Source organism: Struthio camelus, chromosome 1 (assembly GCF_040807025.1).
Source record: "Struthio camelus isolate bStrCam1 chromosome 1, bStrCam1.hap1, whole genome shotgun sequence".
NCBI classification, from domain to species: domain Eukaryota; kingdom Metazoa; phylum Chordata; class Aves; order Struthioniformes; family Struthionidae; genus Struthio; species Struthio camelus.
The window spans coordinates 222,786,113-222,803,240 of record NC_090942.1 but is presented as its reverse complement, the minus strand read 5'-3'; the positions used below and the strand labels follow the sequence as shown (position 1 = coordinate 222,803,240).

The following is a 17,128-nucleotide window of genomic DNA, read 5'->3' as shown; positions in this document are numbered from 1 at the left end:
GTCTCCCACCCCACGCACCTGGTGGTTTTCCAGGACTCTGGCAATTCTCCAGCAAGCTACAACCTCCTGGACATTCAGTACGAGTTGCCAGTTTATAGAGAGGATTATCACTTGAGCAGCATATGCCGGAGCCTCCCTGGTAGGTAGCAGAAAAATGGGGAGGAGATGTTTGAGTTTGGAGTTCGTCTCTGGAACTTGTCCTGGATGACTTTTGTATTACCCAGATAGTCAAGGTAGGGATTTGAGGTGGGAATCAATGCAGCTAAACATCAGCTGATGTTTAGCCAAGGTCCTGGCGGCTTCGCTCGTCTCAAATCCCAGCTGCCTTGGACGTATTTCTGCTCCTGAATAACCATCCATCCGTGCATCCGCCCAAGGAAAGCAGGTCTGGGTGTAGATCTATCTTTAGGTATCTTTCCCTTTGCCACATCAGACTGTGTTACAGCGATACTGCTGGAGTTGACACTTGAGGATGACTCAGAAACTTCACCCAACACAGCATGCTGCAGCCTTTTTACCGCAGCAAGCGCCTCACTGTTGCAGGCCAGGACTGTGTGCCCTGAGCCCTGGGTTAGATGGGCCTTGATCTGCCATGCTTGGTCCACTGCAGCCTGGGAGCGCTGCTGTTCGGGGTGTTGCAAGGCTTTTTCCAGTAACTCGAAGGAGGGGTGAACAGGAACCGCGCTGCAGCTGTAGGGCTTTATATAGCGTTCAGGGCTGGGGATGAGCGAACTGAATTTCAAATGTTGAAACGAATGAAAGAAAAAAGCCAATCTAATCCTCAGATGACCCCAAATAAACCCTTCCCTTCTATTGCTGCCTATTCAAGTCTTTAATCCTTACCACCCCACTAGCTGTCACATGGTTTAGCCTTTCCTCTTCAGCCAGCCTGTTACCTGCTGACATATCTTTTTTTTCTGCCTGTCCTCTGATTCCTCCCCAGTTGTTCAGCGTTGCTGTCATACTGATGGGCCCAACAACTCCGGTGGCCTCTTAGGACCTGCTGCCAATCAGGAGCGTGCTAGGAATTTGGGAACAGAAACAAACTGTCCTAGAAGGCTTCCAGGGTGGAAAATGATGTCTTAAATGCACCATCCAGACACTTCTGGGCTGTGCTGTGCTTGTATATATGGTTGCAAACACATCTGTCTTGCATGTAGGCAATAAAATATATAGCTGGATATATAAGTTAACTGTTTTATTATGGGTGCTCTGAGTATAATCATGATGGAGACGGGGCTAAACAAAGCTGTTGCTTAAAAACATTTGAAGGCTGTATACGCTGCTCTTTATAATTTATCTCCTGAATGCTTTCCCGGTGCGACACCTCAAGGTGTGCACATTAAAAAGGGGGAGCAGGTAGTTAGGATGGGCAGCCTAAAAGCCATCACTCAAGAGCAGCATTGCACAGATGGGTACAGTGGTGAGCGGAGCTGCTCATAATTTTGCAGAAGCACTTAGAAATACATGACGAATTAAAGGCAGCTTTAAAATACGTACGTAAGTGCTGCACCCCAAGTGCTCTTCGTTTAACACAGCTAGTCATTACATCATAATTTTTAAACTAGTTTAGCTAGTGTTTCTCTGATTGGTAGTGCTGTATGTTTACTTTGGGGAGCGTATTAAATGAGCATTGAGTTTTCTACCTCTATTGATTGTGGAGAGGTTATTAAATTAAAATAAAGCAAGAAAACAACTTTTGATTTCTTCTTGGTGGAATCTATTAAATTTTGCTCAATATATTTTCGTCTAATTTTCTGAACTCCCGCATCATTACTGTAATAAGGCCGCAAGCCCCGCCGGAGACAGAGTCCCATTGTGCGCAGAGCTATACAAACAAAGTAAAGGGCATTTTCTGTCCCTACCTTTTCATAGCTGCAGTCTCAGTCTCCAGCTGCCAGCCCATAAAACTCATTAGAACTCAACAAGTACCAAGTGATTTGCCCTGCTCGCTGTGTGATTTTTGCCGATCCAAGGTAAAGAGACAAGGCGGATGTGGCAGAAAGGGAGCAGAGTCATGGGGAGGGACAGAGACTTACATGAGGTCAAGTAGGACATCGAGGGGAGAAGCTGAAGCAGGACCCAGGCTGCTTCAGTGCTTTTTCTTATACCCCTGGGTCTGCCATCATGGGTCTGCCATCAACGGTGGCTTTTACATTCTTGAGGAAGTTGGTTCATGGTCATTTTTGTGGTGGTGAAGAGCCAGCAAACATAAATCACAGTGGTTCAGAAAACAAGTAGGCAAATAAGGTATAAACATGTCTCATATATTTTTAAACCTAGTGACTTCTGCATGCAGAGCATTTGCAAACACATTTCCCCTGGCCCAAGTTACCAGCGATTTTGATACCTTCTTATCTTTCAGTATGTCCAGAAAGGAACAAATCAACATTGATTTCCCTGCACCTTCCCCATCCCCATTTCCCCTTAAACTAGAAAAGACAGTTTTTCTTGCTGGAGGTCAGGACTTATCAAGGTTTATGCGATCAGGGAGGAAGAAAGAGCAGAGCAGGGTTGACTGCATCTTTTCACGTCTGAAGCTGTTAATGCTTCTTTGATAGAAATGGTACTTATTTGAAACAAAAGTATTCTGAAAATGTCCATTACTTTCTTTCAAAGCAACAAAAGCTATCACATTAAGTAAGATTCAGCCCTACTGAGCAGAAGTTAAATCCAAAAAAGAGAAAGCAGACGTGTAAATTCAAGGTCTTCTCCATCTGCCTGAAGTAGCATGAAGTCTTTGAATAACTGCCTGTAAGGAAAACATTGCTAAAAGCCACATTTTCCTATAAGGACCTATCCCTAGGCCCCTAAAGTAAAATGGCCTGATTATTTCAGGCTCGTTTTTTTACTTATAAATCTAACATTGAAAATTTTGGTCTGAGTAGAAAAGTTTTTTTGCTGAATTTGATAGATGGTGAATGCTGGTGATTGATGGGCACAACTGAAAGTTTTGCAGTATGTCACCACATGGGACTGTGAGTGTCATGATTTTCCATTGATTTAAGGACTAAGGTATATTGCAGGAGCACACAGGGATTCAGGACCTATTTTGGGGGATGGACATGCAGCAAAGATGTAAAATGTGGGCCCACTACTGAATGGGGAAGGGACCCTGGTGAGAGAGGACGTGGAGGAGGCCGAGTTACTGAATGCCACCTTTGCTTCAGTCTTCACTGCTGAGGCCAGCCCTCAGGAATGCCTGACCCAGGAGACCAGGGAGAAAGTCTGGAGAAAGGAAGATTTTCCCTTGGTGGAGGAGGATCAGGTTAGAGATCATTTAGGCAGACTTGACATCCACCAGTCCATGGGCCCCTATGGGATGCATCCATGAGTGCAGAGGGAGCTGGCGGATGTTATCGCTAGGCCACTCTCCATCATCTTGGAAAGGTCCTGGAGAACAGGAGAGGTGCCTGAGGCCTGGAAGAAAGCCAATGTCACCCCAGTCTTCAAAAAGGGCAACTACAGGCCTGTCAACCTCACCTCCATCCCTGGAAAGGTGATGGAACAGCTCATCCTGGAGGTCATCTCTAAGCATGTGGAGGACAAGAAAGTGATCAGGAATAGTCAGCATGGATTCACCAAAGGGAAATCATGCTTGACCAACCTGCTAGCCTTCTCTGATGGGACAAGTGGCTAGGTAGATGAGGAGAGAGCAGTGGATGTTGTCTACCTGGACTTCAGCAAGGCTTTGGACACTGTCTCCCATCACATCCTTGTAGGTAAACTCAGGAAGTGTGGGTTAGAGGAGTGGAGAGTGAGGTGGATCGAGATCTGGCTAGATGGCCGAGCTCAGAGGGTTGTGGTGAATGGCGCAGAGTCAAGTTGGAGGCCTGTGGCTAGTGGTGTCCCCCAGGGGTCAGTCCTGGGTCCAGTCTTGTTCAATGTATTCCTCAATGACCTGGATGAAGGGACAGAGCGCACCCTCAGCAAGGTTGTTGAGAATACTAAACTGGGAGGAGTGGCTGACGCACCAGAAGACTGTGCTGCCATTCAGAGGGACGTGGACAGGCTGGAGAGGTGGGCGGAGAGGAACCTCATGAAGTTCAACAAAGGCAAGGGCAGGGTCCTGCCCCTGCGGAGGAATAACCCCATGCAGCAGTACAGGCTGGGGGTTGACCTGCTGGAAAGTAGCTCTGCAGAGAAGGACCTGGGGGGGTCCTGGTGGACAACACGTTGAGCATGAGCCAGCAATGTGTCCTTGTGGCCAAGAAGGCCAATGGGATCCTGGGCTGCGTTAGGCAGAGTGTTGCGGGCAGGTGGAGGGAGGTGATCCTGCCCCTCTGCTCAGCCCTGGGGAGGCCTCACCTGGAGTGCTGGGTCCAATTCTGGGCTCCCCGCTACAAGAGAGATATGGCACTCCTGGAGAGATTCCAGTGGAGGGCTACCAAGATGATTAGGGGACTGGAGCATCTCTCCTCTGAAGAAAGGCTGAGAGAGCTGGGCCTGTTCAGCCTGGAGAAGAGAAGACTGAGGGGAGATCTCATCAATGGGTACAACTATCTGAAAGGAGGGTGTCGGGAGGATGGGGCCAGCCTGTTCTCCGTGGTACCCAGTGACAGGACAAGAGGCAACGGGCAGAAACTGAACCACAGGAAATTCCATCTGAACATGAGGAAAAACTTCTTTGGTGTGAGGGTGACAGAGCACGGGAACAGGTTGCCCAGAGAGGCTGTTGAGTCTCCTTCCCTGGAGATATTCCAAAGCCATCTAGACACAATGTGGGGAATATGCTCTAGAGGACCCTGGTTGAGCAGGGACGCTGGACTAGATGATCTCCAGAGGTTCCTCCCAACCTCAGCCGTTCTGTGGTTCTGTGAAAATACTCGGTGCCCCAGGAAGCTTTCATCCAGATGTCATCCATAATCAATTAGTGGTTGATGTCCCAGCAGCCTTGACCAGTGAAGGGGATGCCATGCAGCTGGTGAGGAGCACAGGAATGGAGGAGCTTGAGCATTTTGGGCCAGACAGCCGGGCTGTGCTCCCCATTGGTAAATGTGGGAATCAGTGCTGACATTTTGGTGTCTTTCGCAGGCCAGAGGTTACAGGAGCGATGTGAGAATGGGCAGCCAGAGGATCCTGGAGCTGTAAATGTGCTGGCAAAGGAAATGGTTATCTTCTAATGGGCCAGAAATTAGGCAATTTTTATTTGAGATCTTCATGGTTAACGTTCTGCTCGCAATCACTGAATCTACAAATAACTTTCTGAGGAGCTTCTTGATTGCTAAAATGCTGTATATTCCTAAATGTGTTGACAGCATGGTTTTATGTACAATCTAAAATAAAAACCTGCTAAACTGCTGCTTATCCAGCATTGACTGCAGCAATTTTTAATTAACCTGATTTAGACGCCAAATATATCACTGATGAAAATGAGCGGGTAGAACATACAGTCATTTATTCCAGTACAGTGGTCAGGACTGTTGAATTAGATTTATTCAAATTAACTTTAAAAATTTCCTGCAGTCGTAGGCTGTGCTCTAGGTGTCAGGTTTTAGAGACCTGCATAGAGTAGATTGATGGTATACTTCGGGGCACGGGAGGGAGGGATCATAATGTGTTTGTCTTCCTGTTTGGGAAGGGGGAGGAAAGCCCCACGCTTGCTTTTATTTAATAAAGCACAAAAGAGGGGGTGTGAGTCTTTTGCTAATTACCTCTTTCCAGTCTTTACTGGCAAGCAGAAGACGGCTTCAGTGGAGCTTGGCGTGGAGATGCTGTTGAGGGTGCACTCTGTGTGCCACCGAACTGGATCTGCCTCTGGGCTGAAGGCAAGGTAGATATATGGATAAACGGGGAAACGGCAGTGTGGTTTCCAAGCGCAACAAAGCCAAACTCAGCAGCAGGAAGCCAAGATTAACATGTCCCATTCGATCTGTAAGAGGGATTTATGTAGGAAGTATGTAAGGAAGAACAAAGTTATTTGAGCATTACCACATTCAGTTGGTAAAACTTCCAAAAACCAAAAAAAGTGCAATGAACAAAAGCAAAGGCAGGCAGACTGGCGCGCAGAGCTTGTCATCTGTGGCCTTCAAGGGAGACGAGGACCTCCGAGGAAGTTAAGAGCCTGATGCAAGATGCCTGCATGGTGTGTGGGCATAGGTAATGAATTTTAAGTCTGCCATATATGCTATTAAGGTTGCTTGGATGAAGATGATGGAAACCGAAGATGCTCTGTAACCTTTTCTAAAATGCCCATTAAAACCTCTTGCGTTACATGATGGCTTCAAATGGTACGAGGTGCCTGGTGTGCTCCTTCCAGGTGGCTTGGCAGGAAACTGGGTCCCTCCTTGGACTGGCAGTTGTGTAGTGATGAGTGACTATGAGGGCTGGCCTGTTTTCATGCAAAGTCTTTACCTTCCCTTTAGCAAGAGGCTCTGGCTAATAGAAATTCTGAGGACCGAGGACTGACTTGGGCAAGGAGCTGAGCTCCGCCGTTGGGATGTAAATTAGTGCTTTCTGCTCTTGGTGGAGGAGGAGGGGGAGCTCAGCGCTTCGTAGCACTGGCTGTGGAGGAGCTGCAGAATCATTTCCCAGCTTGGGTTTGAGTTTGCTTTTTAATAATTTGAACATCAGGAATTATTCACTTAATGCCGTGTTGGGTTAGCTAAAGCCGTGACGTCAAGCTTAAACTTTTGCCCTGCATCTGTGACGCATCAAGCTAACAGGGCTGCCAGCAGCCAAGGAAAACCCTTCAAACGTAGCTGTGGCTGTGATTTTTCATAGCCGAGTTCTGCATTCGGTGCGTGTATTTTCTCAGTTGTTTTGTTCAGCGTGCCTTGAACACTCCTGCGTTCTGTGTGGTCGGTGTTGTCTTGGCTTTCCAGGGGAATAAAGATTAAATGCTGAAGGTGTCAAATGAAAGCCTGTAGAGCACTTTTGTAGTCCTTCCTGTGCCCCAGCTGTCGGAGAACGTTTGTGCTTTACATCTCAGCTGTGCCGATGGCCTGTTTGCTTACATAGATAGTTCATTGCTTTCAGGGTTCCTGTCTTCTCTCTCGCTGTTGTTGCCAATAGCATAATTTCTCTCCTTTTCTCCTTGCAGGTTATCCAACGGGATATCCCACAGCTGCCCCAGCCTACAACCCAAACATGTATCCAACCAGCAGCCCCGGCTATGCCCCAGGTAAAACCAACTTTGAGTACGGAGATAATGTGTTTAAGGGTGCAGGAGGATTTACCTTTTGCTGCTCAGTGTACTAAACCCAGCAGTCTCCACGTGGTTGACCGCAAATAATTTCCTGGGAAGGGGGCTGTTTTAAGCTCTCCTCCTACTAACTCTGCCATTAATTTCACACCGTACATTGGGAATGTTTCTCCATGTCGTGAAGTACTTTTGAGCTGTTAATTATATTTTAAAACTCATCCCAGGAATTTTTACGATCCTCCTCAGTGTGATATCTGCATGTTGACAGTTTTTAATATTTTCTGAATATCGCATGCCTTCCCCTTCCCTTCACTACCCCGAAATGGCTCTTCTAGAGAGCAGCAATCTCTTCCCAGCCAAAGGCAGGAACTGTTCCCCCTTATCCTTGATGTGCCAGTTGCCTGTAACAGCATCAGCCACAATTTTCTCCTTAAAATCCTGTTTTCCCTGGGCTTTCCCAAGCTGGCCTTTAGCTCTATCTTCTGCTCCGTTGCAGTGTGTCCATTGCAACATATCCTTTGTCTCCCACTTCCAGCTTTCCATGAAAGGTTGGCTGGGCTCCATTCTTTTTTCTCTTCCCATCTCCACTACTCCCCATCTACCTTGCCAGTACAACTTCGGGTCCCACCCCTGGTGACTCATAGGCGTCTGTCGCTGCTTGCTCCAAAGTTCTCTCCATCTAGGCCCAGTGAAATTGCAGCCTTGCTGCCACACACCCCTTGGTTCACACCAGCATGGCTAGCAGAGCACTCTTCATTTCTCAAGCCAGTCACATGCTCTTTCGTAGTCCCTCTGATCCGTCCTGCCAACTGCGCAGATAGGTAACATGATGTTCATCGTCGGTAGCTCAGAGCTATCTCTGGAGCCTTGTTCTCTATTGCTGTCCCTGACTGGGGCAAATTCTCTTGCCTCCTTGCAGAGATTTAGTACAAAAATAGCTTTCCCAGCCCTCTGCTTTAAACGCGTCATGCCCCTCTTGCATTGTATCAAGCACAGGCCATTCGTGTTCACTCACAGAGCCTCCACCCACGTCGTGTCTTCTCTCCTGTGTGATACCAGGAGCCCAGGCTGCCAAGCTCCCTTCCTTGCCTGCCGTTGGACACTGTCTCTCCATTCCTTCCTGTTTTCCTCCCTCTGTTGTCTCTTGGCCAAAAGCGTATCCAAGCCACAGCTCCGGTTGTTCCGATCTGCGGCCACAGAGAAAGGGCTAGGTGGAAGACGGTACACGTGGGCTAGAGCCCAGCTGGTCCAGTGGATCCTGAATGGGGAAGCAGGCAAAGTGGGTGGGTGGCATGAATGCAAAACCGAGTATCCTGTTTTGGTCACGCTGAGCTTGAACGGCACATCTACGTGAAGCAAAGAGGCGGGGGAACTGTCTTATAGGGAGGGACTGATAGAAAATTAATGGTGTGGATTACGAGAGAATGTAATTGAATCAGATGATAACTTCCAGTGTGGACACGTCTTATTCTGGCAGAAGAGGATCTTTCACTAAGTTAAAGAAGTTGTTCAGAAGCAGATATTAGGGAGTAATTTGCACTTGTTGACAAGGCCGAGATGGCCTGCAAAAGGGCCGTGGTGCAACAGGGACCCCTCCGCCAGCTCTGCCCGAGCCAGGAGCCTTCTTCACTCTTTCTTCAAGGAAGTTTCTTTAAGAAAAGAAGTAGAACAACACTGTCATAAGTGAACCAAGGACGTACTGGGTTAGATTAATCTTCCTGTCCCGTGTATTTGCTAAAGTGCTCAGTGATAACATCCAGTGGTCCACAATGAGTTTTCTTTATCACAGCATGAACTAATGAGGTTCTGTGTTTAACGAGGAATATCTGAGTTCCTCTGCTAAATGAATTGCTTGGTCTTTATGCATTCGAGCCCACACCTGGAAATTTTTGTAGATGTCTTTATGTTTTTGGAGTAGAAGATTTCTCCTAGGCCCCTGTTTAGGATATAATTTAGCTGAGGTTAAACATCCATTAAAGTACTTCACTGAAACCAGCCCTTTGGAAGGACCAGGCAACCTTCCTAACGCTGGTGAGTTTTTAAACCACGGCCAAGGTCTCTGTTTTCAGAAAATGAGATGGAAGTAGGAGCCTCTTTGCATGACAATGGATGATGGAAACTCGAGAGCTGAGTGGCAGTTTCAGAATATAGCTCTGGTTTGTGTATTATATCCAAAGTAAATTTTAGGGGGAATGTGGTATAAGAAGAGGGAATATCCTTTCTAATAGCAATCCTGAGATCAGAATATTATTTATTAGGTGCTAGTTTTTAGGCTGTAGTGCTTTATCAGGGAGTTTTCTTTAAATAATATGGTCACACAGGTCAAATCCAAGAATTCTCAAGGTCTGAACTGTGACCGGAAAAGCACTTCTGAAATCAAGACTGTGGTTTTTGTCTTGGAAAAATATGAAGAAGGCCTGAAAAAGTCTCTTGCTCACTCCTCGCCATTCACACTTCTGAGATGAAAAACAAAATCTCACCCTTCGTTTTGACTTAATAACTTTTTTGGCTGTCTGAGGTGTTTGTTCTGAATGCTTTGCCTCAAAAAAGAAGCTGAGGGATTTTAAAACTTTTTAATAAAGACATCTTTTCAGTGAAGTGCTCAGTAGTCATTGGAGTGCAATAGATGCTTGCAAAACGAGCACAAAGCAGGCCTTTGTGGCCACCTCGTTAAAGCCTTTCTTCTCCGAATTGCCAAGGTCCCGGTCTCTCGGCTGCCATAAAGTCAACAGATCCCCAGGCTCGGGAGCTTTCCAGTGCTGATGAAGCAGGAATGAGGGGTTCATTGCCAAAAGGTTTGGTGCTGTCTTCTGCACATCACCAGAGGTCTGTTTTTAAACTCCCTGTTACTTTGCAAGGTTATTAAATAAAGCCAGTTACTGTGGGTGCCTCTCTAAGAAAGAGATCTGCTGTGCTTTTTTTGGTGTTTTCGTGTGCTTCTGGAATGGTCTTTCGGTGCATTTCTTCACATCAAAAACCTTGGAAAGGACTTTGTTACTCTACATGTGTGCTGGCCACCCTCAAATTCCCCTGGAGGCCATCGTATTGAAAGAGTAAAATGAAAAGAGTCCCATAGTGTAAAAAACCACAAGTTTATTAGCAGCTGGTCTGGCCAGAGGCTGGCAGCATCCTCTGTGTTCAAATAGGGAAGGAAAGCAAACAGGGAAGCAGTGTTCCTGCATGTTGGCCTGGGCATGATGAAAATGCAAGTTTATGGGAAAGCAGTCACGAGTTCAAAATGGTCAGGCTAAAACTAGCATATCTGCCATTCCAACCAAGACTTGAAAAATAAAAGTCAACCGCATCCGGCAGTGTTACTGAAATTGGTGGCTCTGTTTTCACCGAGGATCGTGTTCAAACTACCAGCGAAGCTGTTATAACCATGAACAATAGGAACATGTCCTTGCCACAGCGATTCAGGGCACCAAGGTAAGACACTTGGACACCCCAGAGATGGTGGAGAAGACATAGTGCCTCTAAAAAGCAATTAAGAGCATCAGCATAAGGCACGCTGATCCTCCCTGGCATCTCCGGGAATCAAGGCATGGCTGGAGGGCAGTTCAGGCTCCAATACGCAGGATAGGAGCCACCAGGATGGAGATGGAGGAAAGCCATGGTGTCCCTGGAGAAGGGCTTTGCATGTGCTCCTTCTGCACATGACAAGATGCTTTGGAGCATCGTTCCCAGTCCTCGCCTTGGTGTGGCAAACATCAGGAAAGCCTGATTTAGAGGAATGGTCATGCCTCCAAGCTGCTTGGTGGCGCCAGAGGTGTTTCTCTCTTATCTCCTGTCATGGCATGTCCATCCTGTAGGCAGCAGCTCAGCCTCTGGATGCGTGGGGAGACAGTGAAGGGGGCACCCATGTGAGAGGCAGCACCTAATCCCTGCAGGAAGAGGAGTTTTTCTGGAGTTTTCTTTTTGCTTCTCGTACATCACAGTCCCCATCTTTGGGAGACAGGAGTTTGTATTAGAAAAGAAAACTGAAATAAACCCCAGAAATGCTGCACTTTTACCCAAAAGAAGTACTTTTCTTTTCTGTGGAAAATCTTGTTGAAATCCACACATTCCCTTGGAAAGTTTTTGTTTCAGCTCAATTGTATTTTCCAAATAAAAAAACATGCCACTAGGAAATTTTCAGCTATTTTAAACAGCTGTAGTAATTGCCACATTAGGGAGGATTTAACTAATTTTAGCTGTTTAAATGCTAGGGGTCCATCCTAGCCAACTAGGCTGCCCCTGTAGTCAATGGAGAGAAATGTGAGAATCTTTCAATGGAGAGACTCTCCTCAGGGAGTCCTTTAGGCCATCCATCTTAGGGTGGGACAGACTCCCCTGGGTGCCTGTTTGTCCTACAGAGAGAAGGGGAAGGTTGGGTGAGATAAATCCTACCTGGGATGTCCTCGTGAAAAACACGAACCCAAAGGAGTTTCACAGAAGCGCTCTCAAAAAACTTTGATACAGTAAAGATACTCTCAGAGAAGGCGACATCTAGGATGTGGTTTATGGGGTTGCTTTCTTGGCATAGATTGTCCTTAGAGAGCAGGAATAGGTTAAGAAATGGGACCCGCCCAGGGTGTAAAAGCATGGATAGCATAGAGAGACCTTGAGGATAATCCGCCTCCTCTTGAGCAAAGAAGTTGCTTGCACCCACCAAGAAAGGTAATGAAAATGCGCAAGCAAAAAAAAAAAGGAAAAACCCAAGCCAGACCGAGAAGAACCGGTCAAGAAGACCAAGAGAGAACATGGAAACCACTAGCCCAGGGATAGCCCTGTACCCAGGGTTGCACAGAGGGGTGTCATGCACGTCTGGGAGTTTCAGTGGGCAGCAGCAAGGCTCTGTGCATCTTCTTGGGCTCCACCAGTCCTGCGAGGGCATCGGCAGCCCACGTAGCCAAGTGGGTCCCTTGCACCCAGCCATATAATAGGTGACGCTAGAGGCAGACTGCAGGGATGGCAGAGTCTGGCACGTCTTCTGCAGCATCCTGCTGGGGTGCCCCAGGCAAGAGGGACGTGTGTTACGCCGGGATTTCAATTCTTTGCTGCTGCATTCAGGAGCATGGCGGCAATGGCACAAGTTGTGGGACGAAGAGGATTTTCTCCCCTAGAGAAGATTTTCGTCTTTGATTCATTCAGTCGTAGGAAGTGAGGCCAGGAGCTGGTAACTGAAGCCTCCTGTCCTGTAAGTAGATTTTGGAAAGGCTCTCACATACTTGACGCCAGCTAACCCAGCACACGGAACGCAGGCTCTCCTGATCGTCCCCGAGGATGCGGGGCAGCTAATGACCCCCAACACAAGGAGTATCACGGTGTGAGGATATGCCAGGAGAAAGAAGCCGTGAACAGACCCAGGGGAGAGAGGCTCCAGCAGCGAACGGATTTTTCTGAAATGACAGATTTTAATAGGAGGAGGCAATTCCTAAACAGAGCAGAGTATCATGTGTCTGAACAAGTGTTGAACATCTGTATGGGTTGAAGGAGCTGGTGGGAAGGGCCTGGAGGAAGGAGCAAGCCCATTGCATGGGAAGCGTCAAGGGTGGTGCCACGAGATGCGGCACTGGTTTCTGCACTTAGTTATGTTCAAGGATACTTGGGCTTATTATAGAAAAAGGCACTTGGTGCCTCTAAAGTCTTCTCTCCTTCCTTCATGCTGTAGACCCTGCCGAAACGAGTGATGGTTGCCAGGCCAGGCTTTCCCAGGTTGGCTTCTGGGGAAAAGGCTTTCAGTGAGGGGTGTCTGAAGAGCACAGGGAAGAAAACTGCTTCAGAGGAGGAAAGGTTATCCGAGGAGGAGGAAGATAAGGACAATCAGCAAGGAAATAACAGCATTTACTGTCAAGAACCAGCTTCCTCCTTGACGGTTGGAGCTTCAGCGCTGTGCACCGACAAAACCCATCCATGTCGGTCCCTTTTGGGGCATCCCTGCAGGGACTACAGATGCTCCAAGCTGAGGCAGCGTTATGGCCAATTTCTGATTTCCCAGTGGGGATGTCAGGTTGTTACCATGCTCAGGCAGCTTGAGCATGTTCTCTTTCCACGTTACTGCGCTTTTCAAAAGAAGTTGAAAAGTTGTGTTTTGGAGGAGGCGAGTTGGTCTTGCCTGGGCCGAGACTCCAGCTGGAGAGCGGCAGCCCCAGCTGAGCCAAGCTGCCCGTTTGTGCAGGGCTCACCACCCCAAAAACAGCCAGCTCAGCCGCTTCCTTGGGATTGTTCGCTATGGAATAATCTGCCCCAAACCTTGTTAGTCAGCGCTTCTTTTAAGCGCTCAGATATGAAGACTTTGATTTTTCCTACTTTTGTCCTGGCTACTGTAACTGTGGGTGTCCTCTTGCATTAAATAATCTTAACCTTCCCCTGGCTTTGATACTTGCTGTATTTTATCGCTACAATACTTTGCAGCAGGCCGTTCTGCAGATTAATTAAGGCTCGAGTTACTGATTTTTTTTTTTTTGAGCAATGCAAATAATTGACTGTTGCCTTAGATTTGCATTATGTGAAAGGGGAAATGAAAGCCCTGGTCAATCTTCTTTGTGCCACTCAGCCTTTTGTTCCCTTCCTGGACTCTTCCTTCTGAAGTGGAGGCCTAGTCTTTACAGGCTTTCTTTCTATAAAAAATCCTCTGATCATTTTTGTCACCCCTTGCCAGATCTTTTTGTTGCACAGCTTAATGCTCAATCAGGAAAGCATTCACAGCTGTCTTGACATTTACATTTCTTTTTTTCTGTTTATGCTTTTTCAAAATACTTTTAATAATTTCCACATCAGAAAATGGAAAGCCAGAAAGTCCAGAAAGCTGACAGATCGCTTTCCGTTGAGAACAAAAATCTTCCAGTACATAATAATGCGTTAACATAACACAGTTACACATTAAATCAGCTAGGAAAGGGCGACGATTAAAAATACCGATTCTTAACTCAGCTCTTCTTGTGGGCAAATGTCCATGCTGCCCATAAACAATCATACAGGTTTTGAAATCAATACAATTTAGTATCGGTAGGGTTTTTTGACAGCATTTCGAGATGTGTCTCGGAGGAGGCATGGTCCAGAGCCCTCAGCTTACTCCTGCATGGAGACACTTGGGGCAGAACCAAGGCTATGGAGGCAACCCTGGCTCTGACCTTCCTCAAATCCGAGAGGCTTTCTCCAGCTCCTTGCATCTCCCTGTCAGTCTTTACTGAATTATATTTTTACAATCGTGATTCTGCCCTAGGCGAAATATCACATCAACAACTCCAGAAACCACTCCGGGGTTTGGTTGCTCAGGACCTCTTGGCATCGTATCCTTTGGCACCAGCCACTTCTCTATAAGAAAGTGGACTTAAAGGAGAAAATTAGGAATTTCTGAGAGACAGTTAATGCAAAATAAGCTCGATAAAGTATTCCATGAGTGTGCACGTGTGACAGAGCGGGTAGCATTCTTGACTGCGTTAAATGGAATTGAGCTAAAGTAATACTGTGGTTCAGTGGCGGAGTTAAAACCAGTCGTCTGTGTCAGTACAAAGAGCGCTTACTCAAATTGAATCAGTCACTGTCATACAGCGGGCTGGAAATAGCCCAGCCACAGCGAAGAACATGCTGTCAAGGTTCAGGCCGTCCCTCAAACGCACTTGGAATCGGAGAGAATCTGCCTTGTTTTTAAAATCTGCAATTTTGAAAACAGCAAAATGATTGCAAAAGTGTATTTGCGCTCTTTTAGGTGTGAAAGCTGTAGCTGCCCCAGTGCGGACAGCATCTCCAGAGCTGCTGCTGCCAAATCCATCCCATCTACTAGCAAGGAGCCTTAATTTTGAGGCCTCCTGGAGTCGGGTGCTGTACCTGCTGGCAGTAATCCTTAGTGATCATTAAAAAAGCAATCAGCAAAACAGTTTTATTGACCACGTTTCCTCCTCGCGTTTGGCGAGTTGGATACCTGAGTGTCCTCATCTGGGTGGAGCGTGTGAACGTGCCCCTTAATGCTCTTGGCAGTGGAGGTTGGGAAGGGAAGAGCATCTTTTGCTTGTGACTTGTTGATTTCTTGGGATATAACCAGAAACGGGCTGGTGTGTATCTCAGGCTTGAAAGAAGTTTTCTGCACAAGCTTGGTTACCCCTCTTCTGGGCACCCTTGAAGGTGTTCTTCAGGCCAGCTCCCTCTGGGTAGGTGTCTGATGCCCCACCGAAGTCAGCAATGCTTCCTGGTTTTTATTGACGTCGTGGTTCCTGTGAAAGGCTGTGAAAGCCCCTGGGATGCACATGGAAAATCAAATGGTTTAGTGCCACAGACTTTGTAACTGCCTCGATCAGAAAAGCGTAATGAGACCTGAAGAGGGTTTCGGAGAGGCCTAGAGTCCTCTCGTTCCCTCCAGGTCCAGCCACACAGGGGAAAGGAAAGGAAATTGGTAATCAGAACCAGTCTTCATTTCTCCCTCGCTCACTGTCAGATATTTACTGAAGTCACTAATGTTTGAGCGAAGCAGATTTAAGACCAAAAGAGTCTTAATTTCTGCGGCAGTTTATTTTAAAGCAGCTCTTTCCAGGGGATAGGTGACAGCAGTCAGAGCATTGTTTGCAAAGCTCTGTGCCGGAAGCCCTGCAAAGGCAGGAGAAAAAAGCTCGGGGTTCACAGAAACAGCAGAGCTCTGCTTTCTGCCTTGTTGTGGGATTTTTCTTTTGCATCTTTCAGTATTTGTTAGATGGAGAGACACAAGGTGGGTTACAAGATCACCGCTGAATGCCAGCATTGCAAACTCCGATGCTCGCAGTAAGCCTGGCTATTTAGGACAATTTTGGTGCAAAATTTCCTTTCAAGTATGTAAAAAGGGGCACCTAAAAATCACTCTACTGCAGAGACATGAGGCGTGCCAGTTATTTAAAAAAATAATATATCTCTTCATTAATCCTAGGCTATGTTCCCTCCTAGGCATTCTGTCTTCCCGAGATGGCTGTTTTGTTTTAACTTCCTTCATTAAAACCTGCTTTTTATTTTCCTGAAAGTAGGGCACACACTCTTTGCACGGCAAATGGCTTATGCTTCAGCTGTAGCTATTAATAATGCAGTAGAGAATAATGTTTTGTATCCATTACTTCAGTGCCCTTATTGAGCTGAACAGACATTTCTAAAATCAGCCTAGGAAATGAGGTGTCTCGGCGTGGTTGCTGTGGACCTGCTGGGGCACAGGATGGCGGCTGTATGTGTTCCGCATTCCTGTTTCTGAATCCTCCCGAGAGAAAATCTTCTTTTGCGGAAGCAAAGCGTAGGTCTCCTCTCTCTCCTTAAGTGCTCTGAATCACGATCCATCTCCCTGCTGACCCTTTAGGGTGATCCATAGGTCTCCAAAGGTAGATGTCTGGAGTCTGGTGACGGGAACGTCCCAGAGAGCCTTGAGGCCTTCCCAGGCTTTCTAAGAGGAACTGCTCTCCTCGTTTTGAGGCACTCAGACACGTAGTGATGGGACTGCCTAGGGATTAAGCTTGTTGCAAACTTTGTGCTGTGCTCCAGGCTGTGTCCCTCACAAATAAGGTCAGCAGAGGGAAGCGAGAGGTACATATACGGTATCATGTGCTTAGTCCTTTCTTCGCCTTCTTCATCAGGAAGGATTCTGTACTCTGGTTAATACGCAGAATTTTCTTTGGGCATGTCTGGTTCATATTTTTCTCTTTTCCGCTTTGAATATGTCCTCAACGTCACTGTATTGGCTGGAGCTCCTCAATGGAGTTAAGGGAGTTTGGCCTGTCCCAGCACTGGAGAGAGCAGCACTCAGTTCAGTGGCTTCTCTGGCTCCTACCACTAGATTTCCCAGGGATCCAGCAGATAACGAATAAAAGCTCTTTATTTTTCAAAGACAAGTGTAGGTGAGAGGCTGAACCCAATCCAGGAGATACTGGCAGGAGATAGAACTTAAACAATATTAAATAGTCATGGCTGGATTGTCACCTCTGTGAGCTGTAGCTCTTGCAAAGGACCAGGAGATATTACTGTTCCTAGCTGCCTCTGAGTTCACCTTTTGTA

General features: G+C 46.9%; 1 protein-coding gene across 8 annotated transcripts in view; it reads left to right on the top strand.

Annotated features, from left to right (window-relative positions):
- Positions 1 to 17,128, top strand: part of FAM168A (family with sequence similarity 168 member A) — a 193,050-nt gene that overhangs the window by 163,435 nt on the left and 12,487 nt on the right. For all 8 annotated transcript variants that reach the window (XM_068930790.1, XM_068930793.1, XM_068930791.1 and 5 more), the window contains one exon: positions 7,043 to 7,123. In XM_068930790.1, the coding sequence (XP_068786891.1) occupies positions 7,043 to 7,123 (81 nt within the window). The remainder of the gene's footprint in view (positions 1 to 7,042; positions 7,124 to 17,128) is intronic.